At 38.8% G+C, this 20,757-nt stretch overlaps 2 protein-coding genes across 2 annotated transcripts; both read right to left on the bottom strand.

Moving 5' to 3' along the window:
- Positions 1 to 8,861: 8,861 nt before the first annotated feature.
- On the bottom strand, positions 8,862 to 9,871 carry LOC142625199 (uncharacterized). Its single transcript, XM_075798893.1, has 2 exons — positions 9,725 to 9,871; positions 8,862 to 9,380 (listed from the first exon to the last, which is right to left on the bottom strand). Exons 1-2 carry the CDS (start codon positions 9,869 to 9,871, stop codon positions 8,862 to 8,864), a joined length of 666 nt encoding a protein of 221 aa, XP_075655008.1.
- A 6,635-nt stretch (positions 9,872 to 16,506) lies between these two features.
- On the bottom strand, positions 16,507 to 19,410 carry LOC142623158 (G-type lectin S-receptor-like serine/threonine-protein kinase LECRK3). The gene has a single exon (XM_075796560.1). The coding sequence runs from the start codon at positions 19,389 to 19,391 to the stop codon at positions 17,022 to 17,024; it is 2,370 nt and encodes a 789-aa protein (XP_075652675.1). The 5' UTR covers positions 19,392 to 19,410; the 3' UTR covers positions 16,507 to 17,021.
- Between the last annotated feature and the right edge of the window lie 1,347 nt (positions 19,411 to 20,757).

The following is a 20,757-nucleotide window of genomic DNA, read 5'->3' as shown; positions in this document are numbered from 1 at the left end:
TGAATATAGCGTCCTTTCAAGGAAGGACCTTTGATCTTGTAGACACTCGATTTTGCACCCATAATTTAATCTTGAAAGTTGGCTAGAATGACCATTCATATACCCAATATTTAGAGTTGCATTACATGCATTAATTCATTCATTGCATATCATAAAAATGATCTTGAAATTCTAATGGTCGCAACAGTATGCTCGATTCCCAAATCGGTTTGTCGGATTGAAAGATATTACATGATCAAGTTTTCATGGTCTGTATGCATTTTGTTTGGGTGGAACCGACCACGCATGATTAGTTTCAATTAATTCTAATCGGTTAAACTATTGAAATTAATTAAATAATTTTGTGATTGGTTGTTGGTTAGTGCCAAAAATAGGTTTGCTTGCATGGGAATAAAGTGGATAATTAGATAACAAAGAAGTTGTGGATAATTAAGTATTTTTAGAATATTTTTCTATCAAATAATTATCACTTTAAAGACTTGAATATCAAGAAAAATGGATTAATTTTTAGAATACGAATAAAAAACGCGTCTAGGTGCAATTTCTGGCTAAAAAATCCTCAAAAAAGGAGTCCAAATCGAGCCAAAACTCAAAAGCAGGCCTGGCACCCAAGAGGGCTTGTCGGCACTCTTAGAGTGTCGATCAGCACATGGCAAGTGCCGTTCAACACTTCCCAATTGCCGATTGGCTCAAATGCGTGGCTCGGCTTAGGAACCTCCTAATTAAGATAAAACCTATCTTTTTTGGATTTTAGAGATAAGGACGCGTTTCAATTTGTATCTAATCTCATTCAGCTTACTTTCTAAGCATCCCAACCTCTATAAATGGAGGAAAAAGATCAAAATTCAGGGCTCTTCTTTTCTAACTTCTCTACTCCCCTTACTTTAAAGACGTTCTGGAAGCTTTGGCTTTAAGAACTTCTTTTTTGTAAGTAATTTTAGACCTCAAAGAAGTGAAAATCCTTTGATTTCTAAAATATTCTTCTATTGAAGGGCACACTCATGCAAGAGGTATTTAGTTTCATTCTTCTGTTTATTTTTCTTTTCCATTAATTAATATGTTGTGATTGTTCATTGCATGAATTTGGTTAATATGTTTGATTTTATTATGCCTTGTTCTTAATTCATATTTGCCATGCTTATTTGCTTAGTTGAAATTTTCTTTGATATGTTCTCTACTTGATTGTATGTTTTAATTTTTTCTTTGATTTCAAAATCTCCTGATTATCGCCAAAACATTTAAAAATAAAAAATAAAAATGATTTGTATTTTCACTAAATACAAATTTGAAAATTTTTTTTTGGTTACAAAACAGATTTGTATTTTCATTAAATACGGATCTGAATTTTTCAAACGCACAAAATAGATCTGTATTTTCATTAAATACAAATCTGAAAGTTTTTTTGAAAAAGTTTTTTTAATAAAGCTGTAGATTTTGAAATTCCAAAGAATGAATTAAGAGTTAGGCTAAAGTTCTTTTTTATTTTTTATTTTATATGTGATGCATGCATAATAGATTTGAATTATGAATATGAACCCTTTTTGAAAAAATCTCATTTTTCTTTTAATTTTTCAAAACATATCTGATTTTTTTTTAACAGAATCCTTCTTTTTACCCTTTCCAAAAACAATTTTGATTTTTACCAATCAAATCTCATTTTTTTACTTACCAAAAATAGATCTGATTTTTCTTAACAAAATCCTTCTTTTTACCCCTTATAAAACTGATCTGATTTTTTTTTTTTGTTAACCGAAATTCACTTTTCTCAATTTTACAAAACATATATGAATTTTCTTTAAAAAGAGGGCATATTCATAAGACAAATTTTCTTAAATTAATTTTGTCAAGTGTTTGTTATGTGTGTTACAACATATCATTCAATATCATACAAAATGGTATATAATGGTCATTAAAGTTTAGAAGACCAGGCTTCGTTTGGGCGGAATGGGTGCTTAACACATTCTCATTCTGTAACCTAGCCCCGAACTTAGGTTTTTGGTTAGATGATTAGTGTTTTGTCTTTAGTTTTGGTAGATTGTAACTAGGATCAAAGCTTTGCATTTTTTGCATAGATTGTATTTAGGACCAAAGTGTTGTAAGGTTATTCTACCAAATTGTACTTCTTTAATCAATTAATAACATTTGAGGAATTTTTGGTCATGTAATTGTATCTTATGCTTTTGTATAAAAAATAAGTGACGACTCCACACAATTACCCAAAAGAGAGGTGCCCTAAGCACCTGAATCTCTTTTTTGAGAGCACCCTTCTCACAGATCTTACTACTAGAGTTTGGGCTCAAAGTTTAGATAAGCTCTTAGGAATGTGTTAGGCACCCAAGATCGCCCAACCTTAAGGTTGACCTCCTATCATTGTGTCCTATATCTTAGCCCTATTAAAAAACTATCTAAATACTTGTATTCTAGACTCACACACACACTAACATGCATCTAACAAACAACATGACATCTTTAACCCTAAACAAACATACTTATCCATCTATCCAAACAAAAGAGAGCCAAACAAAACAAACCCTAATCATACATCTAACATATGAAAAACCCTATCTAAAACAAAATATGGCAGCAAACATATCATCAAACAAAACAAATTAGACACAAAACGCTAACATGTTAGAAACCCTAATCAAACATCTAAGAAAACCTAACATAAATGCATGAACATTACTAATGCATGACTTACCGTTTACTTACCTCTCAGCAACACAACACCTGTGACACCAATGCATGAACATGTGAATGAATAACATTAAATGAAGAAACCCTAGACCAAACCCTAATCTAGACATGTGATAACAAACAAGCATTTTAAAAAGGTGCCTAAACATTTTGTGAGGCTTAAAAACATGAAAAAGAGTGCTATGCTGACAAGCATGTGAAGGCAGAATCAAAACAAACAAAAATTAGGGTTTTTTGGGTAACGACAGTACGCACACTGGAACAGGTTTGCGTACACATGAGTTTAGCCTGCGTGCATAGGTTAGATTATGCGTAATGTCGTTACCTAGAAACCCTAATCAACAGAGAAATAGAGTAGCAACCAAAAACGTAAAATCTAGCAGCCTATCATGCTTAAAAACTTAAAGAAACCCTAGAACTAACCTAAACAAACACATATAAACATAAACTAAGCAAAAGAAACAGATTAAAACAAAGATCAAGGTAGAAAATAAAAGAAAAGCTCTTGAAGCATACCTCAAAGCCAAAGCTTCTAAGCTTGATTTTTGACCGTTCCCTTCAGTCAAATCTATCACAATTCAATGAAAGAGTGATTAGTAATCTTAAACTCAAGGATTGGGACCAGAAAAGTTCCCAACCAAATAAAAAGAGACTTGAGGGTGTCTTGTTAAAAACTCCCTTTTGATTCAATATTTTCTAGTCAATCTTAGGTTATTTCCCGTGGGATTTCTGCGTGTTTTGAAAATGTACCATGTAAGGCTTTATATAGTAGAAAAAATGGGGTTTGGAGTTACTCCCAGATGATGTGGGATTTGTTCCAAACCTCAGCCATTATTGGAGAAAACTTCCATTTCTTATACTTTTGAAACCTAGCTGCATGCGTAGGATTGTGCCTGCGTACGCATGCAGTGGCTCATGTATGCAGGCCGTGATCCACGTATGCAGGCCAAGGGTTACTTTGGTCAATTTATTTCCAAAAATAAAGTTTTGTTTATTTAAAAGGTTATATTTTCCATTTTAACACTCCTCAAGTCAATTTAATATTTGATTGGGCTCTAAACTGGCCTTGGGCCTTAGAGTTCAAGCATTATTGGGGAACGGGGGCCCAAGTCGTAAGGAGTACAAAATGCGGTGTCTATATTGATGCATACCCTTCTTCACTTCGTGTGATGATATGCTTGCCTTGCTTGCTTTGTGCCATCCCGTTTGGCTCTCTTTGTTTCTTTGCATCTTTGTATGTTTGCATATATGTTCATACATGTGTCCTTATGTGTGCTTCTTTGTGTCATCAAGCCTAATTCCTACAATCTCATGCGAGTTCACACCCGTCCTTGACCCCGAGTCTTTTTTAGGAATTTTGCTTGATGACACGTGTGTCGTCCATACTCCAATCTCATGGAATTGTGAACACCCAATCCAAACCTACATTTTGTCCTCTAAGGACACCTTCTTTGTTTGATAACATACTTGTTTGCCCCCGTTTGGCTCCCTTTGTTAGTTTGTCCTTTCACATGCTTTCTTTCTAGCTATTTCTTTGCTTGTTTTTTGGTTTGTTTTCTTTGATTGTTGCATGTAAACACATGGAGCAAGGATACTTGGAGCAAGGACGCGTTCTCCTAGGCATAAGCAGAAAGGGCAAGGATGCAAGCGAGAAGATGCAAGCCGAAAAGGGCAATGTTCAGTAGATTAGGAGGCCTAGCCTCTTCAAATGGTCTTCTCTTTCTCTCTCTCTTTCTCTCTTTAGCCTTCTCTAGATCCATGTACTAGGGTTTCTTTTTCCTTGGACCTTGCTTGGGCCGCATCTCTAGGGTATGGCAATGTCTATTTTATATTTCCTGTACCTTGCTAGGTGATACCTTTAGGATGTTAGTGATGTCTGCTTTACTTTCCCGCTCTGTGTGATAGCATTGTGCATGATGTATGTATATTTATATATGCTTGCTTGTGGGTGATCGTGCACTTTGAATGACAGACTCTCATGATTAGGAGAGTGACCCTCTCTAGTCATGAGTGCTCTTGACCTTGTAGTGTGGGTATGTGCTCAAGGCACTTGCCGTAGGTGCATATTCACGCTATATTGTGAGTGTGATCATTGTAGTGTAATTGTCTCGATCCATGTCACCTAAGTGACATTGGTTTCCCCGTATATGCTACACGCATCAATATGCTTAATGCTTTGAGGGACTTTAGCTTGTCTTAGTACGAGCATGTTGCCACACACTACATACACAGGCACGAAACCCTGTTGGTGCACCATAGGGCACCAAATGCGAAACTCTGTTGAGTTTTTTGTCGTAAAAATGGGGCACCTTCATTGTCGTATTCTTATAACAAAAGTTTAGTGAGAATAGCGTTTTGTGTGCTATGACGCACTTGAGGCAAAGTGTTGCTGGATGCCGTGAAAACAAGGCAAAATGCTGCCGGATTTTTGTCGTGGAAATTTGGCAACGATTCCAAATATACTAGCGAAGCATTGATTAAGACCACACCCTTTCTGAAATCAAACATCAAAGCCCAATTCCGATAAAGCCTCGAAAGCCAATGCCAATAGCTTGTTTCTAATTGCCAATGTCTAAAAATTAAGATTTTACCAAAATAAAGGACTGTCTATGAACAAGCGTTATGGGGTGTCTAACACATTTCCCACACATAACCAGACTTCCGATCTCAAGAATCAAGATTTTTTATTCGTCCATATTAGATTAGGAAAAATGACATTTTTCATAAACTAGGATTGGTAATAAAAAAATCAAATAGAATCAGGTGACCAATCACACCTTAAAAAAAATCCAATGATTGGTGATGACTTCACTTACCTTTGGTAATTTGTTTAAAATTGACCTGATTACGTCACACACACTAGAGGTCTACCCTTCGTCACAGCACCCGAGCTCCGAACTCGCATACACAACCTGTGTACGTGATCAAAGGGCGTGCGAGCGTCACCATGATGGGTGATTGATTGCCATAAGGAATCGACAGTTGAGAGATGAGCAAAGTAAGTGTTTTGCCATGAAAAATTTCATGCTTATATATGGCTTACTTGTGCTTTATTTGCAATTTTTGTTGTTGTTACAAAAATGGCGACCAGATTCAGCTAGGAGGTGTATGCTAAGATGAAGACCAAGAAGAACGAGCCTTTGTCTAGCATTGGCCAGAAAAGGCCAAGAGTGGCTGAGGAAGAGGTTGTCAAGAAGGCTTCACATGTGCTCGTTCTTCAAGAGCCAAGAGTTGAATCTCCGACGGTCTCTCTTAAAGAGATCAATCCTTGTCATAAGAAGGACAAAAGTGGTGATAAAGAAAAAGACAAGATTGGAGCTAGTGTTTGGGAAGATGCCATCACAATATTGGGGAGGGCTCACAACGTTGTCACTTCTGATGACCTTAAGGAGCTTTCTCGGGTTCCTTCTCACGAAATTGTGAATCATCATATTCATAAGCTCATCTAGGTACCCTTCATCTGTACTACCTTTTTTGCTTTCTTTAGAGTCATTTTTCTTTTTTTACTTACTTTCATATGTGGTAGGTTACCACCGAGTATCTTACTAATGAAGAGAAGGTGATCATGGCTGACTCAAAAGTGGAGACACTTGAAGCTGAAAGTTCTAAGCTAAGAAAGGATCTCATAACAGCCATGGACATTGGGAATAAGGTGAAGGAGCAGGTTAAGACTTTGACCGAAGAACTGAGGGTTTAGAAACTTTTGACGGTGTAGAAGGATGAGTAACTCCAAACTACCAACTAGAGGATAACTTTTGCAGAATCCGAGGCCGTGCAAGCTTTCTAGCATACTGACGAGTATAACACCATCCTATTCAGCTTTCAAAGGATTCAAACTTCTGAGGAGGTACTTGATGAAGCATAATCTGGGGGTCTATTTGAAAAAGATTTTGAGGTAGTACACAAAGAAATAGAAACTAACCAAGCCGCTAAGGTCGTTGTTGAAGGCAATATACCCGAGGTTGAGGACGATGTCCTTGGACTCGTGGTTTGAGATGATGCTCTTGTTGCATGATGTTCCTACTTAAGTTCTTCCTTTTTTTTTTTTTGGTGCCTTCCTTGTTTTTGGGCTTTTATTTTCAAACATCTACCCTGTATAACTTTTGGGTTTATTTTGAATAATATTTCCTCTTTATGTTGAAGTTAATTTCTTCTTCATCCTTTGCTTCTTTGATCGTTGAATGCTAACCTTTATATGTGTTTGCTTTTTATTGTATTGCATGGATCCCCATAAGATTCTGCATATTGGATTTTGCATTTGCTTTTGGTTCGTCAGATGACTTGCACCCTTATTAAGAAAACTTTTGATGACTTGCATTCTCCTAAGCTAAGAGGATCTAAGCCACTTTAGTTCGTCCAATGGTGCAAAATTTGCTTTAGGAAAATTCAGATCATTTGAATATCTATGTGATTTTTGTTCTTAGGAAGATTTGCGCTAGTCCAATTCATCGTATGATTCACATTCTCCTTAATTGAATTTTTGTCATTTGGATGTTTTGTGTGATTTATATCCTCTTAGATGAGGGTTTTATCATTGGCCTTGTCAGGGTGATTTATATCCTTTTTTTTAAGGATTTTTATCACTGGTCTTGTCAAGGTGATTTATATCCTTTTTGGTTAATGATTTTTATTACTGGCCTCGTCAGGGTGATTTATATCTTTTTTGGTTAAAGATTTTTATCACTGGCCCCATCAAGGTGATTTATATCCTTTTTGGTTAAGGATTTTTAACATTGGTTGGTTGGTTCTTCTTTTGAACAATCATTTGAACACATTTGTGAAGATTATGATTGAATAATTCTTTTATTGAGTTGCTTTAAAACATAAGTAAAAACTATCATTGATTACAAAACTTGACATCTACTAATGATACCTCTTGAGGTATTCAATGTTCCATGGACGAGGTAATTTGCTTCCATTCATGGATTCCAGAAGGTAGCTTCTTTGTCTTGAGTAGTGGATGATCTTGTAGGGCCCTAGTTTGCCTTGTGTTGAATCTTTGGTCGCCGGTGTGACTTTTCGTAAGACGAGGTCTCCTATGCTGAATCTTCTGAGCTTTACTCTTTGGTTGTAGTAACTAGTCATCTTTTGTTGGTACTTTTCTATTCTTTGGGACGCCTCAGTTCTTACTTCATCTAGGCAATCCAAGTTCACCTTCAGTTGATCGTTACTGCCTTTTTGGTCAAAAAACTCCCTTCTCATGCTGGTGACCCCCATTTCGACAGGGATTACTGCTTTAGTGTGGTAGGTGAGATTGAATGATGTTTCTCCTGTTGGGGTTTTGGTTGTGGTTCAATAGGTCCATAGGACATTTGGTAGTTCATCAGGCCATGCACCCTTTGCTCCCTCTAGTCAAACTTTGATGATCTTTAGCAGTGTTCGATTAGTTACCTTCGTCTGTGTATTGGCCTGATGGTGCCCTGGTGAAGAGAATTGGTTTTTGATTTTGAGGCTTGAGCAGAACAACCTAAATCCTTGACTTTCAAATCGGTGGCCATTATTTGAGATGATTATCCTTGGTATGCCGAACCTACAAACTATATTCTTCCATACAAAATTCTGTATTCTGGCTTCTGTAATGGTTGCCAAGGCCTCTGCTTTTACTCACTTTGTGAAATAGTCGATTATTACAAGTAGGATACCTTCTTTTTACCTTAAGGCAAGGGACCCACTATGTCGATTCCCCATTGTGCAAATAGCCATGGTAATGTTATGGTTGTCATCTTCTCCCTAGGCACTCGTTGGACATTTCCATACCTTTAGCATTTGTCACACCTCCTAACGAACTTCTTTACTTCTTTCTACATTTTAGGCCAAAAATAACCAGTCTTGATGATCTTCCCCACTAAAGACCTTGCTCTCGAGTGATCTTCGCATATACCTTCATGAACTTTGTCCAAAATATACTTAGCTTCATCCTGTTCAACACATCTCAAGTAGGGTAGTGAGAAGCACCTTTTGTAGAGTATGTTGTTTAGGATTGTGAACCTGGTGGCTCGCTTTTTAATCTTTCTTGCCTCGTTTGAATCTGATGGCAATTGTCTGTCTTTGAGGTATGATAGGATCAGGGTTGTCCAACTGGTGTTACCTTGTATTGAAAATGTGTGGAATTCTTCGATGCTAGGGAACTTTTGTATCTCCAGCTTTAGATTTGGCAAGCTTCTTCAGTCTTTTAATGACGCATATCTAGCTACTTCATCTGCTTCTGAGTTTTGACTTCGTGGGACTTGTATGAAACTTGCCTGTTCTAACTTCCCAATCATTTGGTTCGTCAGCTTTAGGTAATTTTGCATCTTGCTTTCTTTTGCTTCGTATTCACCGTTGATTTGCCCTATTACTAGCTTTAAGTCACTTTTCAAGAGTACATTTTTGGCTCCTAAAGATCTTGCCTCCCTGAGTTCCATCAATATCACCTCATACTCCACTTCATTGTTGGTAGCAGGAAATTGGAGCTGTATTCCATATTTCAGGATGTCTCCCTCCGAGGAAGTAATGACGACTCTTACTTCACCCATCTTTTGTACTGACGATCTATTTGTGTGAACCATCCATAGTGTTGATGTATCCTGCATTTTCTCATATTCTGATGAAGTAAACTCAGCAATAAAATCAGCTAATACTTGAGCTTCTATCGCTATTCCAGGTTTGTACTCAATGTCGAATTGGCTTAGTTCAATTGCCCACTAGACCATTCGCCCTGCTACTTTTGGTTTGTTCATTACCTTCTTGATTAGTTGATCAGTCATTACTGGAGTAGGATTTGCCTAGAAGTATGGACGCAATTTTTGAGAAGTGATGATGAAGGTAAAGGTGATCTTCTCCATGCGTGGGTATTTTGCCTTTGCTTCTTGGAAAGCTTGGTTGATGTAGTATACAGGGCGTTGAACTTTAGACTCCTCTCGAATCAATGCAGTGCTTATTGCTATGGCTGATGCTGCTACATACAAGAATAGGTCCTTGCCATCTTTGGATGGACTCAAAAGTGGTGGGTTACAAAGATAACGTTTTAATTCCCAGAATGAACTACTTCACAATCGCTCATCCATGCGAAAGCCTGCTTGAGACTCTTGAAGAAGGGAAGACATTTGGCTGTTGCCTTAGAGATGAATCTTTTGAGGGCTACAACTCTTCCAGTCAGTCTCTGTACCTCCTTGACGATTTTGGGTGATGCCATTTCCAGTATGGCCTTCGCTTTTCCTGGGTTGGCTTCAATTCCTTATTGTGACACCATGAAGCCGAGGAATTTCCTAGAGGAAACTCTGAATGCGTACTTTGTCGGATTCAACTTCATCTTGTATTGTCTTAGTGTTTCAAAAGTTTCCTTAAGGTCGTCTAGATGGCTTCCTTCTTCTTTACCCTTGACGAGCATATTGGAAACATAAACCTTTATATTCCTTCCAATCAACTTGCTGAACATCTAGTTCACCAACCTCTGGTAAGTAGCTCCTACGTTTTTTAGTCCTTGATTGGTGATGAATGTCGTCTTATCTTGATCCTCCTAAATCTGGATTTGGTTGTAACCTGAGAAGGCATCCATGACCGTTAGGAGCTTATGTCCTGCCATTGAGTCAACGAGCTGGTCAATCCTTGGCAATAGGAAGTTATCCTTTGGGCAGGCACTGTTCAAATCCGTGAAATCTACACACATTCTCCATTTTTTATTTGCCTTTTTCACCATGATGACGTTGGCCAACCAATCTGGGTAATAGACTTCCCAAATGAAATTGGCTATAAGCAACTTGTCTACTTCGTCCATTATGACTTTATTTCACTCAGGACCAAAAACCCTTCTTCTTTACTAGACTGGTTTTCTTTTGAGATTTACATTCAAGCGATGCTAAATGATATTTTCGAATATGTCAGGCATATCTTCATAGCTCTAGGAAAAGACGTTTAGATTCTCATTCAGGAACTTGATTATCTCTCCCTTTGTTGAGGGATCGAGGCTCGTCCCTACTTTTGTTACCTTTGTTAGCTCCCCTTCTACTAGCTTAATTTTTTCCAGTGCCTTTACTACTTCCGAATTCTTTTCCTTGATCATCCATGTGTGGTTTACTTTTGAGGTCAGTATTGCCCAATAGCATTCACGAGCTAACACTTGGTCTCCTTTTATCTCTCCTATCCCGTGTTTCGTTAGGAATTTCTCCTTCAGGTAGTATGTCGATGTTGTAGCTTTCCAACAGTTGAGTGTAGGTCATCTTATGATCACATAATAGGATGAGGGATAGTCAACTACCCAAAAATTAAGTTGTTTGGTTACTTGAAGAGGGTATGAGCTAGCCGTGACCGTTAGAGTTACTATTCCTTTCAGGTATACTTTATCTTTGCTGAAATTGATGAGGGGAGATTTGAATGGACGAACTTTTTTTAGATCTACCTTTAGCTGCTAGAAAGGTGAAAGGTAAATGATGTTAGCGGAGCTCCCGTTGTCCACTAGGACTCGTGTAGTGTTGAATCCTTTTATCATGAGCATGATAACTAGTGGGTCGTCATGTGGTTGTTTCACTCCGCCAGCATCTTTCTCAGAGAAGACCACATCCATGGTTTTTATTTTTATTTTTATTTATTTATTTTTTCTGTGCTTCAACGGTGGTGCTGTGTGGATGCTGTTGATCTGTCTTTGCTGTGACTTCTTGAGGGACTTGAAAGATCCTCTTGGTGTTGGACCTTCATTGATTATCCTTATATCTCCTATAACACTCTTTGGACGATCTTGCTGTTTCTCTTCTTCTTTGGGCTTATCTTCTAATCTTGCCTATAGGTCATGTTTGTACCTTCCTAGTGTATCTTTCTTCACAAACTTCTTTAACTCCCTTTTCTAAATCAGCTCTTCTATCTATTCTTTTAAGTCTCTATACTCGTCCGTGTAGTGTTTGTGATCTTGGTGGAAACAGTAATACTTCTTCTTATTGCAAACATTGGGTGAAGAGTTTAGCGGCTTCGGCCATTTGAGTGGATGATCGTCCTTAATTTGCATTAAGATTTTGTCAACAAGCATTACTAAGGACGTGAAATTTACCATCCTTCTGGTCTTATCATTTCTAGGCTTGATGTTATCTTGGCTGGATGAGTAGTCCTTTCTTTCCCTCTTTTCCCTTTTGAGTCCTCTTAAACGTCTCTTTTGCCTCTCCAAGTTTTGCCCACTTTGATTGTGGTTAAAGCATCTTCTGCGTTCATGTATTTTTGGACTTTTAATAATAGTTTTGTCATTGACTCTGGAGGGCTTTTTGCAAGTGCGACCACAAATTCATTGGACTTCAAGCCGGCTTTGAATGTAGTTAGTTGCACTTTGTCCTCAGCCTCGTTAACCTCTAACACTACCTGTTAAAGCACTTCACATGTGATCTCAGTGATTCCCCTTCTTTTTGTCTAATTATGAGTAGGTGATCTGCTAACCTTTTCAGTTGTTGCCCACCAACAAAGTGATGTACAAACAAGTTGCTTAGTTGTTCAAAATTGTCTATGGATGATTGGGCCAATTTGCTAAACCACACCCGTGTGGCTCCCTTGAGGGTCGCTGGGACAGTCTGGTACATAATCTTATCCAAGGTTTGTTGCAGGCTCAAGGTCATCTTGAAGGTGGTTATGTGATCCAATGGGTCTTTTAGACCGTCATACGACTCAAGTTGAGGAAGGCGGAACTTCGGTGGTAAGGGGCATTCCAGGACCTTTGTTGTGAAAGGAGAATCAGTCATTTTCACCAGTTTGTCCAAATTTTTAGTCGTTTTCTCCTTCATTGTATTTTTTAACTTGTCCATCTCTTTTCTCATGCTTCTAAGGAGGTCGTCACTCACCCCATCAGAACGTTCTTTCCTCCTTGAGCCATCTCTTCCGTGGCTATTCTCTGTGCCTTGAACCTCATCTTCATTCTTGTTGTTTTCGATCCTTCTTGGTGAACAATTTTCCTTTTGTTGCAGCCACTGTCTCATCTCTTGATTCTGCCTGGTGAGTTCTTCTATATTGGTCGTGAGTGTTTGGATCTACAAGGCCAATGCCGCGACATCTTGTGGTATGTTGGATTCCATCTGGATATTGAGAATGGTAGAGCTACATTTTTAAACTAGATTTTGAAAGATCATTCCCCATAGACGGCACCAAACTGATGAAGCCAAATTTGTCGGTCGATAGGTTCGTCCAGACAGAGTATGACCAATTGAATCTTGATTCCTGCACAAGCTCTGAAGTAGTGTTTCTCTTGAAAATGTCACCGACGTGATACTAGCTAATGAGCCTCTAATGACAAAGTTAGATATCTTAGAGAGAGAGATAAGGATAAAATAGAGAGTATTGTATCTTATATTTTTGTACCTTTGTTTGAGGTCTAATGTAGTTATATAGTTCCTTGCTTTTCTAGCCGTTGGAGGTTTTCAATGGTAGCCTTAATGGCTTTGGTAATGCTTTTGGTGGTCTATTGCGGTGCTTTCAATATCCGTCCAATGGTCATGCTTAATTTATTCGTCCGTTTAGTAACGGAAAACGTATTTAATGCGCCTTTATGGCTCTTCCATTGTCCAGACTCTCTGGACGATGGGATTTCCTTGATTCATCATTTTCTATTGCCTAGCCAAAAGTTAAAAAATTTAAGTTTATTGTGCAACAGAGAAGTCAATTAGTTTAGGTCTGGTTGGGTGTTTCATTTTCTAATGCAAAGAATAGTTTCCTGAAATCCTTTTAAAATCCATTTACTTGTATCATTGCATTGAACTCATTAACAAGACAAGGGTGAACCTAAAAAAAGCTTTGTCAGCATCACCCTTCATATTTACTCATCTTTGAAGAGACAAAAATACGATCTTTATAATTAAGTTGTATAAATGACAGTACTTAGTGGTTTACTAATTTTTTTTTGAATCAATAGCAAACTTTTTTTTTTTTTTTTTTTTTTTGAGAATCCTGCAGCATAACATTAATCATTGGCGGCTAAATCAGCCCGTACAAGATATTGAATGTCTGGTGGTACATCTTCCATCCAGACAGTTAAATTGGGCGTTTTAATTGCCCATCTTGCCAAAGCATGAGCTACTTTATTCCCTTGACGACGAGTATGAGAGAAACAATGACTAACAAAAGAAGAAGCTAAGCACCTAATATCTTGGATCACATGCCCGTGTAAAGCTAGGGATGGCTTCGTATTGGTGAGTTCTTTGTAAATGGTATCTGAATCCCCTTCTATGATCACATTTGTAAAACCAGTCTCTAGGGCCAGTTCAACTGCTCTCCTAGCTGCCATAGCTTCTACTTGGGCCACCGTTGTTGGGAGAGGAACCTGTTGTAACAGAGAGGCCATGACTGAACCTTCAGCATTTCGAATGACTACTCCTATACCAGCCCTTCCTTTTTCTGCAAACATCGCGCCATCATAGTTCACCTTATAAGTTTCGATCTCCGGCGGCTTCCATCTTGTATGATTCCTGTGTTGAGCAGTCTTTGCAGCCGGTTGGAGATTCTGGAATTCAGCTTTCCTATCCTTTGACAGCGGCAATACATGGGTTAAAGGACACACAGCTTCCTTAAACCTGACTTGGTTCCGGCGATTCCAGATTGCCCATCCCGTAAAAGCTAAAAGTTCAGCATCTCTTTTCTCTTCAAAGGCTCTTTGAAATACTTCTTTGACACTACTCCCCTGCAAAGCCACCAGCCAACTCCATTGTGGGTCCGAGCTCCAAATCGCCTGCAAGTTAGAACAATAAAAAATAGCATGTGCACAGTCCTCATCACATGAGTTACAGTTTTCGCAAAGACCAGACATTGTGATTTTTCTGCAAAGCAAGTTCTTTCTTGTTGGTAGAGCTTCCTTACAAGCTCGCCACACAAAATTTTTGACTTTGCTTGGCACTTCCATTCCCCATAGATTCCTCCAAAAATCCAAGTCACGGTCTACTCTCTCTTCTGTAGCCGAACTGTCTTGCAAAAATCTGTAACCGGACTGAACTGAGTAACAGCCTGAAGGAGTGAAAGGCCAAACCATTACGTCGGGTTGACTGGTAGAACTTAGAGGAATACTCTTAATGGTTTCAGCTTCAGCTATCTCAAAAACATGATCAATCACATCAGTCCGCCACCTTCTGGAGACCGAATCAATCAGCACTTCAACACATGAATTCTCTTGTCCAAGTAGCACCGGAGTAGTAATTCTGGTTTTATTCTTTGTTGGAAGCCAACTGTCACCCCAAATTCTAATTTGTTTCCCATCGCCTACCCTCCACATAGCTCCCTTAGCTATCACATCTCGACCTATGAGAATACTTTTCCAAACATACGAGGCCGAAGAAGAGTCTTTTGCCTCTAGGATTGTACCAAAAGGGAAAAATCTTGCTTTGAAGACTCTATGGAAGAGAGAATTTGTATCATGGAGAAGCCGCCACGCTAATTTGGCCAACATGGCCTCATTAAAAGTTGTGAGATCCTTGAATCCCACACCTCCGTAATTTTTATGTTGACACAATTCATCCCACTTCACCCAATGCACTTTTCTTCTATCTCCCCTTTGACCCCACCAAAACTTCCGAATAAGAGTTTCTAATTCATGGCACAATGTGACCGGGAGTTTAAAACAACTCATTGTATAAGTGGGTATAGCTTGAATGACGGACTTTATTAGCACTTCTCTTCCGGCTTGGGATAACAATTTCCCCTCCCACCCTTGAAGACGTTTCCACACTCTTTGCTTCAAGTGCTCAAAACTGGCCCTCTTATTCCGCCCCACCATAGATGGTAATCCAAGGTATTCATCATAATTTCTCAAAGTATTCACACCAAGATCATCCATAATTTTGTTTTGCATGTCAATGGGAGTGGACTTACTAAAGAAGAGCGCCGTTTTGTCCCTATTTAATTTTTGCCCCGAAACTCTTTCATAGGAGGATAAAATCTCTAACACTTTTTGACAATCATGTGATGTAGCCCTGCAAAACAAAAGGTTGTCGTCTGCAAAAAATAAGTGGGTTAGTTTAGGACCATTACGACAAATAGACACCCCTTGAATATCTCCATTGCTTGCTGCCTTATGTATCATTCTATGAAGACCTTCCGAACACAACAAGAAAAGATAGGGTGATAATGGATCACCTTGACGGATCCCCCTACTTGGTTTAATATTACCACAAGGTTCTCCATTAATCAAGAGAGAATACGTTACCGAGGTGACACACTCCATGACTAAAGCTATCCATCGTTCTTGAAAACCCATTTGTACCATGACTTCTCTAAGAAAGGACCATTCAACCCGATCATACGCTTTGCTCATGTCCAATTTAAGTGCCATGTAGCCAACTTTCCCGGAGTTGTGGTTTTCCATATAGTGTAAGGTCTCATAGGCAACTAGGATATTATCCGTGATAAGACGACCCTTAATAAAGGCACTTTGATGTTCGAATATAATGTAGGGCAGCACTTTCTTCAACCTATTTGCAAGCACCTTAGAGAAAATTTTATACAACGCATTACATAAGCTAATAGGTCTAAACTCCGTCACTCTTTCCGGATTTTTTGTTTTGGGGATTAAAGTCACAAAGGTATGATTTAAAGGGTTAGGGAGGGAACTCGAATTCAAAAAATTTAAAATAGAATCACAAACATCACCTCTTACCAAATCCCAAAAATTCTGATAAAACAATGGAGGCATTCCGTCCGGTCCCGGAGCTTTTAATGGTGCCATTTGTTTCAAGGCATTGTCTATTTCCCATGTTTGGAACTCCCTGGTTAACATGTTATTCATTTCCTCAGTCACCACCTTAGGAATAGAGTCCACTTCAGCAGCCATCTCACTCGGGTTGGAAGAAGTAAACAGCTGGTTGTAATAGTCTAAGAAAATTTTCTGAATCTGACATTGCTCTGTACACCACATATCAGCCTGGTTTCGGATCCCTGCTATATTATTTCGCCTCTTCCTCTGGGTAGCTTTACAATGAAAAAATCGTGTGTTTCGGTCTCCTTCTTTTAAGTATAGAGACCTTGACCTTTGTCGCCACATCCTCTCCTCTTTTCCCATGAGAACGTTTATCTCTTTTCGAAGTTCCACAAGCTGCGATGACCCTCCATTCTGTAATGCCATCTTCTCTAGCCGAGCCAGCTCTTTTTTCTTCCTTTCCAACTCCTTTCTGACACTCCCGAAGCAATTTTGGCTCCAACGAGTAAGTTCCTTCCCACATTTTTCTATCTTTTTAATCACACGTCTATTAACCCCCTCCTCGTTAATAGCAAACTTGAATGACAAATATGCAGAAATGGAATTAATTATTCAAGTCAACATGATGTGTTGATTTATTTCATTGATGTGCAACAATATAGGTCACAACGGAATTCTTGTAGCATAGGAGTAGGAGTTAGACACTAACATAGGAACATGGTGGAGGAGGTGGTTGTGTCACAATGGTTCCTTCTAGCATCAAAATCACAGACTTCATCGAGGGGCGCTGATCTGGTTCAGTCTGCACACACCAAAGTCCCACTTTGACCATCTTTTCTAGTTCCTCCATATCCACCACTTCTTCTCCCACCACTTTTCTAAGCTCTCCAGCCACATAGCATCTATCAATCCAATCCATTAGTACTATTTCTTCCTCTGGGGCTGATAAAACCATGTTCTTTCTGCAGCAAACGATTTCAAATAACAGTATCCCGAAGCTGTAGATGTCAGCTTTTACTGTGATTGCAGAATTGCTCTTGTACCACTCAGGAGCTACGTAGCCTCTTGTTCCCCTTGCCATGGTATATGTCCTTGTTTGATCTGTTTTCAATAGTTTGGATAGTCCAAAATCTGATATTTTGGCTGACCAAGATTCATCCATGAGTATATTCTGTGGCTTAATGTCACAATGGATGATCCGGGTCTGACACTCCTCATGGAGATAGTGAATCCCCCTTGCTATCTCTAGTGAAGTTCTCATTCTCTCATTCCAACTAGGACGTTCCCTGGCATTGAAGAGAAGGCTTCCCAATGAGCCATTTTTCATGAATTCATACACAAGGAGCCTGCTTGATCCTTCACTGCAAAAGCCAATCAAGTGGACTAAATTCTTGTGGTGAGTCCTTCCTATTATCTTCATTTCGTTTCGGAACTCTGGTTCTCCTTCTACCATATTCAATAGCCACTTAACTGCAATTTCTCGTCCACCATTCATTGCCAGGGTGCCTCTATAAACCTTCCCAGATGCTCCCCTACCAATCTCTTCCTTGAAATTATCTGTGGCTATTACTAGTTGATCATAGGTAAATGATCTCAAACTTATTTCTTCAACAACATCAGGTGGACTACTAGCTTGCCTTGTATTGATCTTAGAGCTCCAAATCCGACGTGAGAAAATAAGATAACCGGACAACAGAAAAAAAATTATAGAGAAGGTGATGAGAACCACAGCAACAACTCCAAGTTTCTTCCCTAGCTTCTTTGTGATGACAACAACATTTGTGTCTGTGGGCAAGTCATTTGGCAAACTTTCATTTCTAATCTTCACCAATGCTTTAGTTGGATTGCTACTATTCCTCCTCCCAAATCTAAGTGGAAGCTTTTGCTTGATGCACATTTGGTCTCTGAATGTTGCCACCACACAATTACAGTCCTCCAAACAATCTTTGGAACATGCTTCTTCACTCGATGTTAGCAGTGCATCATACTCGCTAGGTTCCCATAGAGTGTTTGGAAGATGGAAAATAGTATAATCTGCATTACCCTTGTTTCCAAAGCAATCTTCTATTATCGTGAAGTTTAACTTGCAGCCAATATTAGGATTTTCAGAATCCACAAAGTCAAAACCTGGGGGACAGATGCAAGAAACATCTGCATCATTGATGGTGCAAATGCTGTTTGGCCCGCAAATCCCTTTAACCCTGCAACGATCTTCTTCATGGATTGTTGTCCACAAGATTGAAGAGTTTGAGCTGCCTTTAAGCCCCATTTGATGCTGGTAAAGTCTCAAAATGCCGTCCACATCAAACGTTACACGATACAAGGCTTTAACATCAATAGGATATCCACCTTCTGTTAAATTCATTATGCTTAACCCAAAGGAATTGGAAAGGTAGATGCAGCTGTCAGCTGCTAGATTCAAGGATGAGTTTCTTTCAGCATGTGGGTTATTTGATGACCAATACGCATATCTTCCATCAAAAAAACTTCTTATTGGATAAGCATTGAGGTTTCCATCTCTTTGCATACATAGCTTGAAGCTTCCAATTGAGTTATCAGCTTCGGAGATGCTAGAATACATAATTTGGCCTTGAACTAGCTTTTGTCCGACCAAAAGGGTATTGCTCGGATAATCAAAGCTGGCCCAAATGATGTTCCAACTAGAGTCATACAAAACAAAGTTACCAGAATCAAGCATGGAAGCAACTGAAGCCTTTTGATTTGTTTTAGCAATTGATTCAACTTGTCCAATGGAGCTATGGAGGCAGAGTCTACCATCTGTAGAAAAGAGAAGAGCTGCACCAGGTGAGAGCACTGTATCATTCTGATGTGACGTCCACACTATTGTGTTTTTGGGGCTGCCAACGAGCCAAATGCCAACCTTGAAGCCATTGCCACTAGGGTAAAACCCGAATGCAAAATAGCCAGAAGGAGAAGGCCAGAAATTTGGGGTAGAATTTGTGTAAAGGGTGGAGCCAGTGGTAATGTTTGATTGTGGGGGGGATTGAGCTTTTGTTATGGAAAATAGATGGAGAAACAAGAGAAGCAAAAAAAGCTTTAATGCCATTGGAATAGGGACTTCTTACATATGCTCACAGTGGTGTTACTCGTTTTTCTGAGTCGAAGCTTATATAATAAATGAAATGGACAAGAAACTTCAACTTCCACTGTTTTTTTTTCCTTTTCCTGTTACTTGTTTTACAAGGCAGCTTTACATGTATCATAGTAGTCAATGGTGGACATCATTGTGAGTCTTCTTAGTGGCATGGAAATTGGAAAGTATATCATGGTACATGGAAGTCCAACAAAGCGGTTCATGTCCCCATTTTCTCAGGACAAATTTTCCCTTGCGTTGCATGAGAAACCACCTCGCATTTGGCATGGTTTCCAGAAAAAAGAAAAGGTTCTGTTTTTGAAAATTACAGTAACACAAAACGTGCTCTTGAGTAGCTAGCCATAAGGGTCTCAAGCTACTATCTAGTTGGAAACCTATAGAATCATAATGGATACGTATTGTAGGGAAAAGTCCAAAGAGAATCATCAAGATAGCTTAATTACCGTGGAAAGGATGGATTAAAGTCAATTGCATGTATGGGTACTGATGGTGAACCAAAAATTGGACTATCTCCAGTTTGTCCATCGTGTCGTCTAAGACCAAAAGGGTCGTCCACCTGATATATTAAATGTTCAGAATTGTAATAGAGATTTAACCTAAGAGTGCCTCCGAAGGAGGTCGTCCAAGTGCAAGAAGGTTGTCCAGCATGAAGTCACCTGGACGACCGCCCAACACTTAGAAACTTCCAGAGTAAATCTCTATCCAAAAGCTTATAATTTGGACCACGTTCTAACATTCTGAAGTGGGAGCAAAATCTTTATTGATTCTTTAACTTTCCACTAAGTTCTTAACTTCTAATAACAGTTGTAGAAGTTAAGTTTGAGCCTTCTAACTTCCACCCACGTTGGGGAAGTTACTAAACAAATAATCACTCCAAAACTCACTATAAAAAGGATTCAGCCATGTCAAATCAAGGTAAGTTTTCACCACTTATAAAGTTGGAATTCTTAAGTTCGAGAGAGAAAACTAACTTAAACATCGGAAGGTTCTTGGCCGGTTCACCTTGGTCACTTTTGATCTTGTGCTTCTTTCTTTTCAAGCCTTCTAAGCAATCTTAAGCCCATTGAAGCCCGGAGTATTTAACTTACTGATTTTCTATGTATCATCAGGTGTTACTCATTTTTCTGAGTTGAAGCTTATATAATAAATGAAAAGGACAAGAAACTTCAACTTCTTCTTCTTCTTTTTTTTTTTTTTTTTTTTTTTTTTTTTTTTTTTTTTCTGTTACTTGTTTTACAAGGCAGCTTTACATGTATCATAGTAGTCAATGGTGGACATCATTGTGAGTCTTCTTAGTGGCATGGAAATTGGAAAGTCT

The sequence above is a fragment of the Castanea sativa genome, chromosome 2 (assembly GCF_040712315.1).
Source record: "Castanea sativa cultivar Marrone di Chiusa Pesio chromosome 2, ASM4071231v1".
In the NCBI taxonomy this organism is placed as follows: domain Eukaryota; kingdom Viridiplantae; phylum Streptophyta; class Magnoliopsida; order Fagales; family Fagaceae; genus Castanea; species Castanea sativa.
This window is presented reverse-complemented; position numbering and strand designations above follow the sequence as displayed.

Bases quoted from the DNA above. Each gene is read 5' to 3' on its own strand.
- LOC142625199 (XM_075798893.1), bottom strand. From the start codon at position 9,871: ATGGCATCACCCAAAATCGTCAAGGAGGTACAGAGACTGACTGGAAGA. The intron at 9,381-9,724 runs GTAGTTCATTCT...CGAATGGTCTAG, and splicing joins CATGGATGAGCGATTGTGAA to TGGGCAATTGAACTAAGCCA.
- LOC142623158 (XM_075796560.1), bottom strand. From the start codon at position 19,391: ATGGCATTAAAGCTTTTTTTGCTTCTCTTGTTTCTCCATCTATTTTCC.